The sequence below is a fragment of the Pseudorasbora parva genome, chromosome 6 (assembly GCF_024679245.1).
Source record: "Pseudorasbora parva isolate DD20220531a chromosome 6, ASM2467924v1, whole genome shotgun sequence".
In the NCBI taxonomy this organism is placed as follows: Eukaryota; Metazoa; Chordata; class Actinopteri; order Cypriniformes; family Gobionidae; genus Pseudorasbora; species Pseudorasbora parva.
This window is the reverse complement of record NC_090177.1, coordinates 25209346-25224009: the sequence shown is the minus strand read 5'-3', so window position 1 is coordinate 25224009 and position 14664 is coordinate 25209346. Positions and strand designations below refer to the sequence as shown.

The window sequence follows — 14664 nt, the reverse complement described above, 5'->3', positions numbered from 1 at the left end:
AGCAGATTAGTTCTTGCTGTAGTGTTGGAATTGGCATCGACTACTGATATTATATCAGGCCTGGTGCATTTTTAAATTCCCTTGGTTTCTGTCCTTCCTTGGTTTTTTTATTTCCCCTCTCTCACACTGCTTTTGGTCTCTTTATTCAGTCCTTATAAGGTAAAGGTTCTGCCCACTCATGACGCTAGTAAGGTCCGTGCCAGTGGTCCTGGTCTGAATACCACTGGTGTGCCTGCCAGTCTGCCCGTGGAGTTCACTATTGATGCCAAAGATGCAGGAGAGGGACTCTTGGCTGTCCAGATCACTGTGAGCTGATGCTTTGCTTCCCTTTATAGCCATAAAGTAGCTACTGACTCTTACAACCTTTTATGTATTGTTTGGTTCTTAATGCTTATTTTAGGACCCTGAAGGGAAGCTAAAGAAGGCTAACATTCGTGATAATCAGGATGGGACATACCTTGTGTCCTATGTGCCTGACATGACCGGCCGTTATACCATTCTCATCAAGTATGGTGGTGATGAGATCCCATACTCCCCATATCGTATCAGAGCCCTGCCCACAGGAGATGCCAGCAAATGCACAGTCACAGGTATGTTATGCTCAGGTCGTATTAGCCAACATAATTTACCAGTCTGTACATTTACTGATTGTATGTACCATGTAGACCCATTTCTATTTATTTCAGAAAAAACTATTGAGCTATCAGATCTCTAAATATGTACATAATATAGTAGGGCTGCACAGTATATCGGAATAAAATCCATTTGCGGTATGGCTTAATGTGAGAATTATAACCATAGCCTTCATGATTTGATTAAATATGAAACGTAGCTGAATCTGAACCATCATGAGCTGAACCATGCTTCACTCTGGTAGTTTGCAAATAATGTGCTACCGGTAAAAGCACAATGGTTTAACACTTAAAATAAGGAAACTAAGATTGTAAATATTAGTTGTTTTAAAGTTACACTGTTTCTGTTTTAATTGCACTTTTGCAATACATGTTGGGGTTTTTTAATTTAAAACATGATTTTATTTATTATATCATATTGAATGGGTCGCATGCAGTTGAAATTTGATCTAAGAGGCCAAAACATGATTATTTTTAAGCTGTTTGCTTTATGGGTGTTTTGCTATAACACCCAAGGTTTTAAAGGTATCCCCCCAAAAAAATAGTTCAACCATGAAAGTATAGTTCACGATCAAATGTTTCAGCTTTTTAACATTTTCATTTACTATGCAGAATACGCTCGCCAACAAAATCACACTAGAACAAATAATTTTTTCCAACTATAGTTGTTTAAAAAAATCTGGTGACAATTTCTGTTTTTGTTTTTTTCATATCGTAATATGTATTGCACAAAAACAAAAAATACTACAATATTGTTTTTTCCGCATGCAGCCCTTATATATATAGATCAAAAACGCCTCCATATTTTCACTATAAAGTGAGCAAACTGCTTGTTATGCATATTACAAAAAAAGGGCAATGTGCCTCTTTATTTACCCATTTCTTGTGTCTGCCAGTATACACACTGAATGGAAGGATCAGAATAATCCTGTGGTTTGGGAGCCACTGGAAACTAAATGTTTCTTTTGCTTTTGAGCCTTTTTTGTCTCATGTAAAACTTAATGTTCAGGCCGGTTTTCACAAGATCGTTTTCACAAGATCATTTTTGTATATATATATATATTTTTTTGTATAAAGTGTGTAAGGTTTCTTTTTACTTCTCACATCTTCATCCCCCACCCAGACACACACCTCCTGTGCAGTGCTGCTCACATTCCCATCACTTCATTCCCCACTTTTGTTTTATTTCTTGCACACATTTTGTTGTATTTTGCCCTGATTGTTACTTTCACTTTTTCTTGCTCTGCTTCACGGTCTCAGTCTCAATTGGAGGTCACGGTTTGGGTAAGCGCTTTGAATAATGCTCTAGTCTTATAGTTTGGATCTGCATGCAAAATTGCATTGTATATGATACTAAAGGGCTTATATTTTGCCGTCCTATCCACTACTTTAGTAAAGACGTAGTCCACATTTAGATTATCTTGCATCTAATGCTACTTCAAAGTGACTTTGACTTGTATAACAAGAGTGAATTAGTTGTCGACTGCAGGTGACTAATCACTAACTTACTGTATCAGATCTTTAATATGCCTGTATGATGATGAATGTACATATACTCTCAGCTCAGCTTTTTACTGGTTGCATTGTTAAATGGACAGTAGGACCCTGGAAATTGAGGCAACAGAAACAGGGTAGTGGATCCATCTTTTGGGCACAGAGGAGAAAGATGTCTAGATCAGTGATTCTCAACCTTTTTGATTTAAAAGCCTCCATTTTGTCCAACAAACCATTCAAAGACTAAAATGTTTTATGTATACCTGCTGTAATTATGACTGATATTTTCAAAAAAAATTAATTGACAGAAACTAGGAATTTTGATTATTTAATTAATAAATTATCCATGGGTTATTTTGTGATTCAAGAACTGCAAAAATAATACTTAAAATAAATCCTTGAATTTAGTTTTTAGCATTTAAATGTAATATAATAAAATAATTGATCTCAATCTATTAATTAAAAAAAAGTCATCCTTGAGAACCACTGGTGATGGGTCCTACTCTTAAGTCACCTGTTGCCTTGGTGTTCCAGATGTTTTGCATCTAGTGCATGGTGGAATGTATCTATGGAGGGATGGGTACTAAACTTGCTAATAACAAAACAGCTGCCTGCACATTACCTGTGACTAAACCTCTCCGTATTCTGTAGGAGCTGGAGTTGGTCCAACTATTCAGATCGGAGAGCAGACAGTCATCACTGTGGATGCAAAGGCCGCTGGGAAGGGCAAGGTGACATGCACTGTGTGCACTCCAGATGGAGGCGAGGTGGATGTGGACGTAGTTGAAAATGAGGATGGAACGTTTGACATCTTCTACACAGCACCCCAGCCAGGGAAATACGTCATCTGCGTGCGGTTTGGTGGAGAGCACATTCCCAACAGCCCCTTCCAAGTCACGGTACATATATGCCATACAGATCCTTTAATCAGTATATTAATTTCACATGGTGGACAAACTCTTACAGGTAGCCCTTCCAGTGGAGTTGTGCATTAAATATACACTGTGAACCTTTAGTGCAAAACCATCATTACAATGTGAAGAAATTCATAGCTCATTGTTGCAATTACACTGTGGTAAACATCAACATACAATTTAAGGGATTATCCTCATGCTGTTCCAAAACGGTATTTCTCCCATGAAACACAAAAGTAGAATAGGATTGGAGCATTTATGTTTTAAAAAAGGATATAGCAGTGTCAAAAGCACCCAAACAACCATAAAATATCATGTAGTAACTTGTGCTGTATTTTAGGGTGACCATATTTTGATTACCAAAAACCAGCGCACCATTATTTTAGGATTTTAGGTGTTAACATCCCGGTTACAACTAAGCCTAGTTTTTAAGTATAAAAGTATAAGTTTAAAAGTATAAGTATATTTTATTTAAGTATAAACTGAATGTTATTGACATAACCATGTATTATTGAATTTTAATGGAAACGTTAGTTATGGGGGGCAAAAAATTGCTAAAATGAAGGATAAACAGACATTCATGGCATTTAACACAACTTCTGTTACATATTTGAAGGCTGCTTTAAGAATATTAAGGGTAAACATAGGTGAGTATGTATTACTTCACGGAGAGCTTGCCACCTACTTTTCTTAAGTACAAACAGTACAAAGTAAAGAGTTGGTTACAAACTAGCTAGTAGTTACTAAACTTCTAGTGTGGTTGGATGGATGGGAATTTGTTTAAATTAAACTAAATCCATTAATGCAAGTCTGGAATTTTGAGGAGTTTTGATTGTCGATTTATGAAGAAAAAAAAAACATAAGTATGATTAGTTAGAAAGCACATTGTCTACATGATCATAACATCCTGAAGGTTCTTGTTGAGTTTGTTGGTCACAGCTTGAAAGCATTAGGATCTATTAATATTAGAAATGTTGCTCTCAGAAGAAGGCCATGTTTAATACAGTTTTCAGTCCTGTATGTGAACAGTGCTAAGAACTTGAATACAGTTTGGTTATTTACGGGAGTGACAACCTCCATTCTTGACAACTGGGTGTTTTAGATCTGACAAAAGCACTCTTCCTTCGACTGCACATTTCTAATATCTATAATATTTACGAAAATAGTAATATCAAAAGTTGATGTAAATAAAATTACTTATGTTGTAGGTTCATACATGCAGTACTCAAGCTGTGTAAAAAGGACAGGTCAACTCACACCTGTATACAAAATGAATGCATCTTTTTGTGTTTTAGCCTTTTTCAATTAATTGTATTCATTGTTATCCTTTGGCCACTGTAGTTTGCTGTTGAGTTCCACTGTGCTAGGACTATTATGATTTACTTTTGGGCCAGTTCCTCAGACAAAACTAGTTTTTTGTTTTAAATTATGAGGGTAAAGAAATTACAACCTTTTTGGGATGAACTATAGTTTTGAAATGTCAAATCTTGAGCGAAATTTCCTAGTGGCGTCCTGGTTGGGCAGCTTTGAACCAGAGCTGGTGGTTGTAATTGGAGGGATTTCATCTTTGATTCTGTTGCCCTGTCTCAGGCTTTGGAAGGTGACTCCCCTGACCAACTAATGCAGCAGACCCAGAACCTGCAGTACGCCTACGCGCCCAACATGGGCCAGCCATGGGTACTGACACACCCCTCTTTCCTCCCCGTCTCCATTTCCTGCTCTGCTACCAAGTCCCCAATCAGTCCTACGTCCTTCCCCTTTTTACCCTACTGTTTGTCTTCCTCCAGGTTTAGGTTTCTTTAATCTTATTTCCCATGATTCTTCATTCATGCGGATTCTTCATTAAGTTTTTTGATTGTATAGAATGACAGCCATTTTGGAAAGCAATAAATGTGGGCAATCTACATTTGAACAAAATGGCTGATTGTTGCAGAGCTTAAGCTGTGTGTTTGACACCGTCATTGTCTTTTGTGTTGGCATTTCGATTGTTGTTGTTGTTTTTGTGTGTGGTACATCATCATTGTGTTGGTCACATTGCCACTTGTCTGCTTGGCTTTTTCTCCACCCCCTTCTCCAGATTGGTCAATCATTGACTCATCCTGCCATTTTTCATTAGAATGTCATTCTCTCCTCTCACAGTGTTGGTGGCTGCATCATCCTCGTCATCTCCATTTATAGTTTTTCATCTTCATTTAGTTGTTTATTTTAGGGTTCTGTTGTCATGTCTGCTGTTTGTGCTCTTCATTTGTGTTTTCTTGACCAAAAACAATATACACTAAAGTTAAAAAGTTTGGGGTCGGTAATATTTTATTTTTTATAATGTTTATTTAACATTAACTTTTATAATGTTCCCAAAGATTAATATTTCAAATACATGCTTATGAGCTTTCTATTCATAAAAGAATCCTGAATTTTTCCACAAAAATATTAAGCAGCCCAACTGCTAGCAATTTTGATAAGAGATAATTTTAAGCACCAAATCACCATATTTGGTATGATTTTTTTTTTTTTTTTTTTTTTTTTTTAATGTTAAGTAATTGCTGCTGGAAAATTCACTTTGCAAACTTTTTTAACTTTTAAACTGTAGTATATGGACATGAGTTGTAATTTGATATGCTTAGTTGAATACAGTTGAAATATTGTTTGTCTGTTTAATTGAATTCTTGAGTAGACTCATGACCTAGTAAAATACATTGAACATTCAGTGAAATAAAAATTAGTATTGAACAAAATTAAGCAATTAGTAAATTCAGATTAAAGAAACCTACAGAAACAAATACATTAGCTTTAGATCTCCAGGTTCTGAGTTCAGTGTCCACCTCATGGTTTGTTTTTGATCTGTCTGATTTCTCCCTCCTTTCTCACAGGCTACAGACAGACAACTGGGTATGAATGGACTGGATGTTGCTGGTCTGAGACCCTTCGACTTGGTCATTCCTTTCACCATCCAGAAGGGAGAAATTACAGGTACTGTAATTTCTCTACAAACTCTACAAATCCATCAAATAGAAATGTCCTCACTTGTATGAGAAGATTCTTATGTAACCAATGCCTCACAGGTGATGTAAGAATGCCTTCAGGAAAAGTGGCCAAGCCTGATATTACAGATAACAAGGACGGCACGGTCACAGTGAAATACGCCCCAACTGAGGCTGGCCTGCATGAGATGGACATCAAATATGATGGAATACACATCCCAGGTAAAATAACCGGTACTTGTTTGCATTGCTGGAAAAAGAAACCGTGACCAAGTATACAAGAGAATAAATCTTATTCTCTGAAAGAGGATATTCTTTAAAAAAAAGCGTTTGCCATAATGTTAACTAATATAGTGGTCCTTAATTATGAATTCTTTGGCCTCATTAGGAAGCCCCCTGCAGTTCTATGTGGACTATGTCAACAGTGGTCACGTGACTGCCTACGGTCCTGGTCTGATTCATGGCATGGTCAATAAACCTTCAGTCTTCACTGTCAACACCAAGGATGCTGGAGAGGGTATAGACGCTCACATCTTGATTGGCTCGTACATTACATGATTAATTTGAGCTTTTAAATAATGTTTATCCTTAATTATTTCCTCTATTTGGTTAAAATATATGCATCTAGTGCTTAAGCCATTAATTTATGATGGAGAGTAATACACCTGGTTTAACAGACAACTTTAAATGCTCTCATTTAAACAGTCACAATAAAAAGCTGATTTATGATTATGAATTTTTTCACTAGGTGGTTTGTCTTTGGCCATTGAAGGGCCGTCAAAGGCAGACATTAGCTGCACTGATAATCAAGATGGTACCTGCACTGTGTCTTACCTCCCTGTTCTTCCCGGAGACTACAACATCATTGTCAAGTACAACGAAAAGCACATTCCCGGCAGCCCTTTCATGGCCAAGATCACAGGTGCTTTAAATGCTGCTTTGATATTTATTTAGAGGGGGAAAAAGTCCATTGTTTGTAGTGCTGTCATCAACTCTGTTTGTCCACAGGCGATGACTCCATGCGCATGTCTCATCTGAAGGTGGGCTCAGCTGCTGACATCCCTCTAGACATTGGTGAGCTGGACCTCAGCCAGCTGACCGCATCTCTTACCACCCCCTCTGGTCGGGAGGAGCCGTGTCTTCTCAAGATGCTCAGGAATGGGCATGTGGGTACGTTTTAAGACGGAAGCGAGACGTGAGAGGTCAGTGTGAAGTCAGCTGTTGTGCTAATCACAGCCCTCTATTTCTGGTGTTTTTTTCCCGAAGGTATCTCATTTGTGCCGAAGGAAATTGGCGAGCATCTTGTTAACATTAAGAAAAATGGACGTCATATTCCTAGCAGCCCCATTTCAGTCATGATCAACCAATCCGAGATTGGTGATGCCAGCCGTGTGCGTGTGACTGGTCAAGGCCTCAGTGAAGCCCGTACCTTTGAGCCTGCAGAATTTGTCATTGACACCAGAGATGCAGGTGAAAATTAAATGTTCAAAAGCAAAAACGAGGGATTGATTTTATTTTTATTTTTTTGCTTATGTATTTTTTTTCCGTATTTGTTCAAATTTTTTTTGGTCTTTAGGATATGGAGGACTTAGTTTGTCTATCGAGGGACCCAGTAAGGTGGACATCAACACTGAAGATCAGGAAGATGGCACCTGCAAAGTCACATATTCCCCCACAGAACCAGGAAATTACATAATCAACATAAAATTTGCTGACCAACATGTTCCAGGTATTTACTAGCATTGCTCTATTTTCAGAATGGTAGATTTAATTGATCATGTATTGCTGTGTGATTTGACAAGCTGTTTAACTAACCACGTTATATTTCCCCTACAGGAAGTGCTTTTACCGTGAAAGTGACAGGCGAGGGTCGAATGAAGGAGAGCATCACCCGCAGAAGAAGAGCAGCATCTGTGGCCAATGTTGGCAGCCAGTGTGATCTCAGTCTGAAGATCCCTGGTAGGAAAAATAACATTAAAATAAATATTGTTATTAACAATTCCCTCCTCTAATGCACCTACATTTGTTGCCCTCTGTACTTTTGGCCCACAGAGATTAGCATCGCAGACATGACCGCTCAGGTGACAAGCCCATCTGGCAAAATACACAAGGCTGAGATCATGGAGGGAGAAAACAACACATACTGCATTCGCTTTGTGCCAACGGAGATGGGTGTGCACACAGTCAGTGTGAAGTATCAAGGTCAACATGTCCCTGGATCCCCCTTCCAGTTCACTGTGGGTCCTCTTGGAGAGGGAGGCGCCCATAAGGTCCGTGCTGGAGGCCCAGGATTAGAGAGAGCAGAGGCGGGTGTACCAGGTATGATTTCGCCAGTACAGCAAATTGGTTTTAATGCCAAAAGATGCAAAAAAGACCATTGCTCAAAAGTGACTTCTGTGTGTGACAGTCAGCATGGTGAATTGGCATAAACAACTTAATTTTATAAAACCTGTTGAAATGACTGGATTTTGCATACCACAATGTTAAATGGGACTGTAGTCAAATATTTTGTGTGTACCCTATGTACAGCTGAGTTCAGCATTTGGACCCGTGAAGCAGGAGCTGGTGGTCTGTCCATCGCAGTGGAGGGACCCAGTAAGGCGGAGATTGCGTTTGAAGACCGCAAGGATGGATCCAGCGGTGTTTCCTACATTGTCCAGGAGCCTGGTGAGGCTTTTGTTCTGGACTCGCTCTATATACAACTCACTTATACTATAGGAAGTTTGTTTATACTCATGGTGTGTTTTAAGTGTCAAAGCTGACTGGTCTCCATCGGTTTCAGGTGATTACGAAGTGTCCATCAGGTTCAATGATGAGCACATTCCTGATAGTCCATTCGTGGTACCCGTGGCCTCTCCATCTGATGACGCCCGCCGTCTCACTGTTGCCAGTCTTCAGGTGAGGCTTCGAGAAAGACAGACATTTGTCCACCCAAAACAACTCCAAGTCAACCCTTGGCACAGCAGCTGCAATAACAATGAAAACCACACCATGACATGAAACAAAGTTTGATTTGTTTTAATGTGAGGTATAACATATCAAGTGCAAACACAAAAGGAGAGGTAATTGTCCTACTACACCACATGCTCTCACATACATGCACACATTTGGTAGCTGCATATGTTAAATGTGTAGATCTTTTACTGCATCTGAAATGGGTTTCAATTGATAACGTTGAAACTCAAAAGGTTGCATGCACCAATCACACCAAACATGCCACAGCCACAGTTATCCATTGCTGCTGTGTTCAAGGGGTGTGCTGGGGTTTCTGGGATATTGAAGGACTGTTTGTATTTCTCGTGCCTTGTCCTAAAGGCTCCCAACAGCCCTTCCTCCAAAACAGATGGAAGTGATAGGCTAAAGGGTTAAAGAGGGCAAAAGAGGCTTGTTTGTGTTTATGTTCTTTGACTTTGAGCTACTTAATTTTGTGTGTTGCTGAGGGTGGAGGGCTTTCATTTCTTGGTCTCTCAAAGCCTTTCTCTTTAACCCTGTTAGCCTGAAGGTAAGAGATTGTAGAGTCACATTAGGTGAAGAGCTGTTGCATATGTGAACTTGTTGTGCTGAACACCAGACATTTACTCAGTTTTTGATCCCGAGTTGAGTTTGGCAGTGTCATGTTAATGCAGGAGTCCGGGTTAAAGGTGAACCAGCCGGCCTCTTTTGCTGTGAGCCTAAACGGGGCTAAGGGAGTCATCGACGCCAAAGTTCACAGTCCATCCGGAGCACTAGAAGAGTGCTGTGTCACAGAGATTGATGAAGGTAACTGTGGGTTGAAGGCTTTGTTTCTTGCTTCTGGCACTAAAATTATCCAAGCAAATCATTGAGGGATTTCCAACTTTTGGGGAAATTAAGTACCCAGGAGAAAGATTAAGAGCTTCAAAAAGGGCATATTATATTATCTATTTACTATTTTAGTTTGATTGGCACCAATGTTGCAGATTAGCCTAGTGATGACGTTTTAGCAAAACTAGTTGTGATTTTTAACTGATCTTGAGCTGGTTTCCCCTTACCTTCTTTCTCACAGATAAGTATGCTGTGAGATTTATCCCCAGGGAGAATGGCCTATACCTAATAGATGTGAAATTTAATGGTTCTCACATCCCTGGAAGCCCCTTCAAGATCCGTGTTGGTGAGACAGGCCAGGCTGGAGACCCAGGAATGGTGTCGGCTTATGGAGCTGGTCTGGAAGGAGGCAGCACTGGTATAAAGAAATTTATACATGTACAGCGTGACCCTTTTATGTGTCAATGTGTGCAGCTGAACTAAACTAACCTCACACCGCCACCTCTTTAGGATCGCCATGTGAATTTGTTGTGAACACAAGTACAGCTGGCCCAGGGGCTTTGGCAGTGACCATCGATGGGCCTTCCAAGGTGAAGATGGACTGTCAGGAATGCCCAGAGGGCTACAAGGTCACCTACACCCCTATGGCCCCTGGAAACTACCTAATTTCTATCAAATACGGTGGACCGTACCATATTGTTGGCAGCCCATTCAAAGCTAAAATTACAGGTAAGAAGAGATGCAATCAGGTTTAAATGCAGTAGAGCTGTTTGTGGTGTGGAAAAAAACCCTAATATCACTAACTAATTTACTTCACTTTACTCAAAAAATTTAAATGGGTAATGCATTATTATAAATTATACATGATTTTTATAGCGTTTATTAAAACTCGTATTGTCTAGTTCTGGTCAACTTGAAAACTTATCTAATTGTATTTGTTTGTTGCCTAGTTCTTATCCTTTTTTTTTAAGATTTAAATTTGTTGGCTAGTTCTTGCCAACTTAAAAATGAACAATTAGATTCCATGAATTATGCAACATGAGTTTACATAAATTAGTTTTTGTCAACATCTATGTTCTATTGTGGTATCTAATTGGTATCATTTCAAATTTGTCCTTTGCAGGCTCTCGATTGGTCAATAGCCACAGCATGCACGAAACTTCATCAGTTCTGGTTGACTCAGTGACCCGCAGCGTGACATCCAGCCAGCAGGCAGCACCAGGATGGGCCAGCTCCGACGCCAGCCGTGTCGTTGCCAAGGGTCTGGGACTCAACAAGGGCTTCATAGGACAGAAGAACACTTTCAGCGTGGACTGTAGTAAAGCAGGTATGGGTCAGAAATGTATTTTTATTTTATTTTGGTCAGTCTTTTCCTATTAATTGCTAATATTTTACTATATTTGCATGTCCATACAGGAAGGAACATGCTCCTGGTAGGAGTGGACGGACCCAAAGTGCCCTGTGAGGAGATCTTGGTGAAACACTTGGGTAACCGTCTCTATAATGTGTCCTACCAGCTCAAGGAGAAAGGAGAGTACATCCTGGTGGTTAAATGGGGTGATGATCACATCCCTGGGAGCCCTTATCACATCACTGTCTAATGGCCCTCCACCAAAACATTCAACACCATCTGAGTCTCCTACCAGCATCAAATACATGAACACTGAAAACTATTTTGTCCTTTTTCCTCTATGCTCCTCTCATCCAGTATTGTCCTGCACCACTATTCAGTTTAAGCAAGAGAGGGAATTAAAAGAAGCACCTTGTTACTGTATGCCAGTAATTTTTGGATCCGGTTACATTTTCTGTATTCAGTAATCAATTAAAGCAGAGGGTCCTGGTGGCATTTGCTAAGTGTTCGGTTTACACCAGTTTGTTACTGATCTTGTCCTTAACACGGAGTAGCTGCTACTATGTTTTGCCTGGTTTAGGAGACTGCTGTTCCAGTCGTAAATGTACAGAGGAACCATTTCTAGTAGCAGGAGAAATATAGATGTGATTCAGCCGCTTGTTTAACACAGATTTGTTTTCAAATAACTTACCATTGGGTGAAATGACGCTTGGCCATAGACTGTCACGTAGACTGAATTTACACTGGTGCCAAAGCTCTGTGGGTCTGCCCTTCCGTCTGTGTGTTTTAAATATTTTGCAATCTACAGAGCTGCGCATGTTGCCTCCATTTTATCATAAAGACATTTTTGAAAATTTCAATTAGATGCCTTTAAAAAAAAACACTGATTGTGTGCCAAGTGATTTAGCAACACCAAAGGGAAATTACATGGCAGAATAAGTGATGGAGACGATGTCATTTGGCTCCATGTGTAACGAAAGGGAGATTTAATGATGCATACTGCTTGTCAAGTTATTGTTGGTTATGCAAAACGCACTTGGAAGTCTTAACATTTGTTTGGCTAAATGTCACTTATTTGCTCACGTTGTCGGCTCTTTAGCCTTTTGTGCTCCAATGTCAATGTATAATCAGTGTTCCAGAATTTAAAAAAGTTACTTACAGTATTTTGATACACAATAAAGTTGTCTTAACTATTTTTCTGTCAATCAAGATGTGTAAATCTCTTCCTTTATGTCTGTGTGTGGTTTTAGAGTTGCCTCTTGAATTGTAAAACTTGATTTTAAAAAAATACATTAGCCTACATTATTAATGAATGCATAGACTGTGCATAGGGGAGGGGTGTCAGTAGAAGTAAAACAACTACCGACAGTGATTTGCTTCGTTACAGATGCATCCAAAACACACAATCTGTACTGGCTCCCGATTAAATCTTTGAAGCAAATTTAAATCAGGTTGACGCCCATTCCTGGCATGCAGCTGAGTCAAGACTGTCTTTAATATACATAAGTAGCTGTACATGCTCAGGGGCCTATTGCACAAAACTAGGATAAGGGATTAAGCCAGGATATCTTGTTGATCTTTAGCCTAGAAATCTAGACGCACCCTAGCGGCAGCAAATCTAATCTGCCTCGCGTTTCAAACATCTTGATGTGGGTCTGGCTTGACAGGCTAGGTGATCGTCATCTGTTTGCAAAATTTAGTACACCGCTGTTGTGTAAACGTACCCTGAAGGCACGCTCACACCAAGACCAATAACGAAAGATAACTGTATATTAGTGGAAAATTGAGCCAGGATCCCCAAGATATCCTGCCTTAATCCCTTATCCTAGTTTTGTGCAATAGGCCCCAGGCCTGTACCACAGCCCTGGATCTGTTTGTTTATTACTTTAGGTCCCTCTTCTGAGGTCCCTGTAACGCAGAGGGTGTTTGTAGCCCCAGAAAATGTTGACCACCTAGTGAAGAACCTCTACTTTGATTTAAGGGTGGTTCTTCAACTACAGGCGCTTTTGGCCTGGTGAACTTGAGGGGGGGAAAGTGTTCAAATCAAAATTATCACAATCTAACAGTTAAAAATAACTACTCTAGATTAATGATCCATAAGAGAACCTACTTACATTATAAGGCAAATTGTTTTTGTTTGTTTTTTACATATTTTCCGATCCGCACTGAACAAATGTCATTTCCATCACATGTAAATATTTGATTATTTTTTTTAAATTATGATACACATAATTTCTTAACAGTGTAAGACCACTGTCACACATAGTTTTATCAATTTATACCTATATTGCAATTACCATAGATTTGTGGATTAGGTAAATTAATTGTCATGATGCCCAAACACAAAGCTTACATCCACCACAACCTGAAATATAATATTGTATTGGTTGGATACATTTCAGAAAAATAACTACTTGTGTTATTACATTAAGTGGAACATTATCCCATAAACTATGCAGATATTTTTAATGAGTGGTTACAATTTTATACATTTTTTTTTTTAAAGTTATGAGGTGGTGCAAATGACTGGGTGTTGTGGAAATGACAATGAATGGACGTCCATGTAGAAAAACAGAAAACATTTATTTGAAACAATTGAAAATGCATTGACCACAAACACACACACACACACATATATTTCACATGTTCACTTTGTTATGTTGCAGCCATTTGCTAAAATAATTTAGGTTCATTTTTATTTACATTAATGTACACACAGCACCCCTGTGTGTACATTAATGTGAATATTATTGACAGAAAAACACAGAATTGTTGACAATTTTACAGATTAATTAAAAAAGAAAAACTGAAATATCACATGGTCCTAAGTATGCAGACCCTTTGCTGTGACACTCATATATTTAACTCAGGTGCTGTCCATTTCTTCTGATCATCCTTGAGATGGTTCTACACCTTCACTTGAGTTCAGCTGTGTTTGATTATATTGATTGGACATGATTTGGAAAGCCACAAACCTGTCTATATAAGACCTTACAGCTCACAGTGCATGTCAGAGCAAATGAGAATCATGAGGTCAAAGGAACTGCCTGAAGAGCTCAGAGACAGAATTGTGGCAGGGCACAGACCTGGCCATGGTTACAAAAACATTCTGCAGTACTTAAGGTTCCTAAGAGCATAGGGGCCTTCATAATCCTTAAATGGAAGACGTTTGGGACGACCAGAACCCTTCCTAAAGCTGGCCGTCCGGCCAAACTGAGCTTTTGGGGGAGAAAAGCCTTGGTGAGAGAGGTAAAGAAGAACCCAAAGATCACTGTGGCTGAGCTCCAGAGATGCAGTTGGGAGATCGGCGAAAGTTGTAGAAAGTCAACCATCACTGCAGCCCTCCACCGGTGGCCCGACGGAAGCCTCTCCTCAGTGCAAGACACATGAAAGCCCACATGGAGTTTGCTAAAAAAAAAAAAAAAAAACAAAGGACTCCAAGATGGTGAGAAATAAGATTATCTGGTTTGATGAGCCTTAATTCTAAGCAGTATGTGTGGAGAAAACCAGGC

The 14664-nt window shown here is 39.3% G+C and overlaps 1 protein-coding gene across 4 annotated transcripts in view; it reads left to right on the top strand.

Moving 5' to 3' along the window:
• flna (filamin A, alpha (actin binding protein 280)) overlaps window positions 1-12357 on the top strand; it is a 39154-nt gene extending 26797 nt beyond the window's left edge. The window contains exons 27-47 of one of the 4 annotated variants that reach the window (XM_067446434.1): window positions 150-306; window positions 401-590; window positions 1893-1916; window positions 2778-3025; window positions 4631-4717; window positions 5908-6007; window positions 6100-6240; window positions 6407-6535; window positions 6767-6940; window positions 7027-7188; window positions 7285-7488; window positions 7595-7747; window positions 7855-7977; window positions 8071-8337; window positions 8548-8685; window positions 8801-8916; window positions 9645-9777; window positions 10043-10219; window positions 10312-10530; window positions 10925-11128; window positions 11218-12357. In XM_067446434.1, coding sequence (XP_067302535.1) covers window positions 150-306; window positions 401-590; window positions 1893-1916; window positions 2778-3025; window positions 4631-4717; window positions 5908-6007; window positions 6100-6240; window positions 6407-6535; window positions 6767-6940; window positions 7027-7188; window positions 7285-7488; window positions 7595-7747; window positions 7855-7977; window positions 8071-8337; window positions 8548-8685; window positions 8801-8916; window positions 9645-9777; window positions 10043-10219; window positions 10312-10530; window positions 10925-11128; window positions 11218-11402 — 3331 coding nt within the window. In that variant the 3' untranslated portion in view covers window positions 11403-12357. The remainder of the gene's footprint in view (window positions 1-149; window positions 307-400; window positions 591-1892; window positions 1917-2777; window positions 3026-4630; window positions 4718-5907; window positions 6008-6099; window positions 6241-6406; window positions 6536-6766; window positions 6941-7026; window positions 7189-7284; window positions 7489-7594; window positions 7748-7854; window positions 7978-8070; window positions 8338-8547; window positions 8686-8800; window positions 8917-9644; window positions 9778-10042; window positions 10220-10311; window positions 10531-10924; window positions 11129-11217) is intronic. The other 3 variants (XM_067446436.1, XM_067446435.1, XM_067446437.1) reach the window with 3 other exon arrangements.
• The last annotated feature ends 2307 nt before the right edge of the window (window positions 12358-14664 follow it).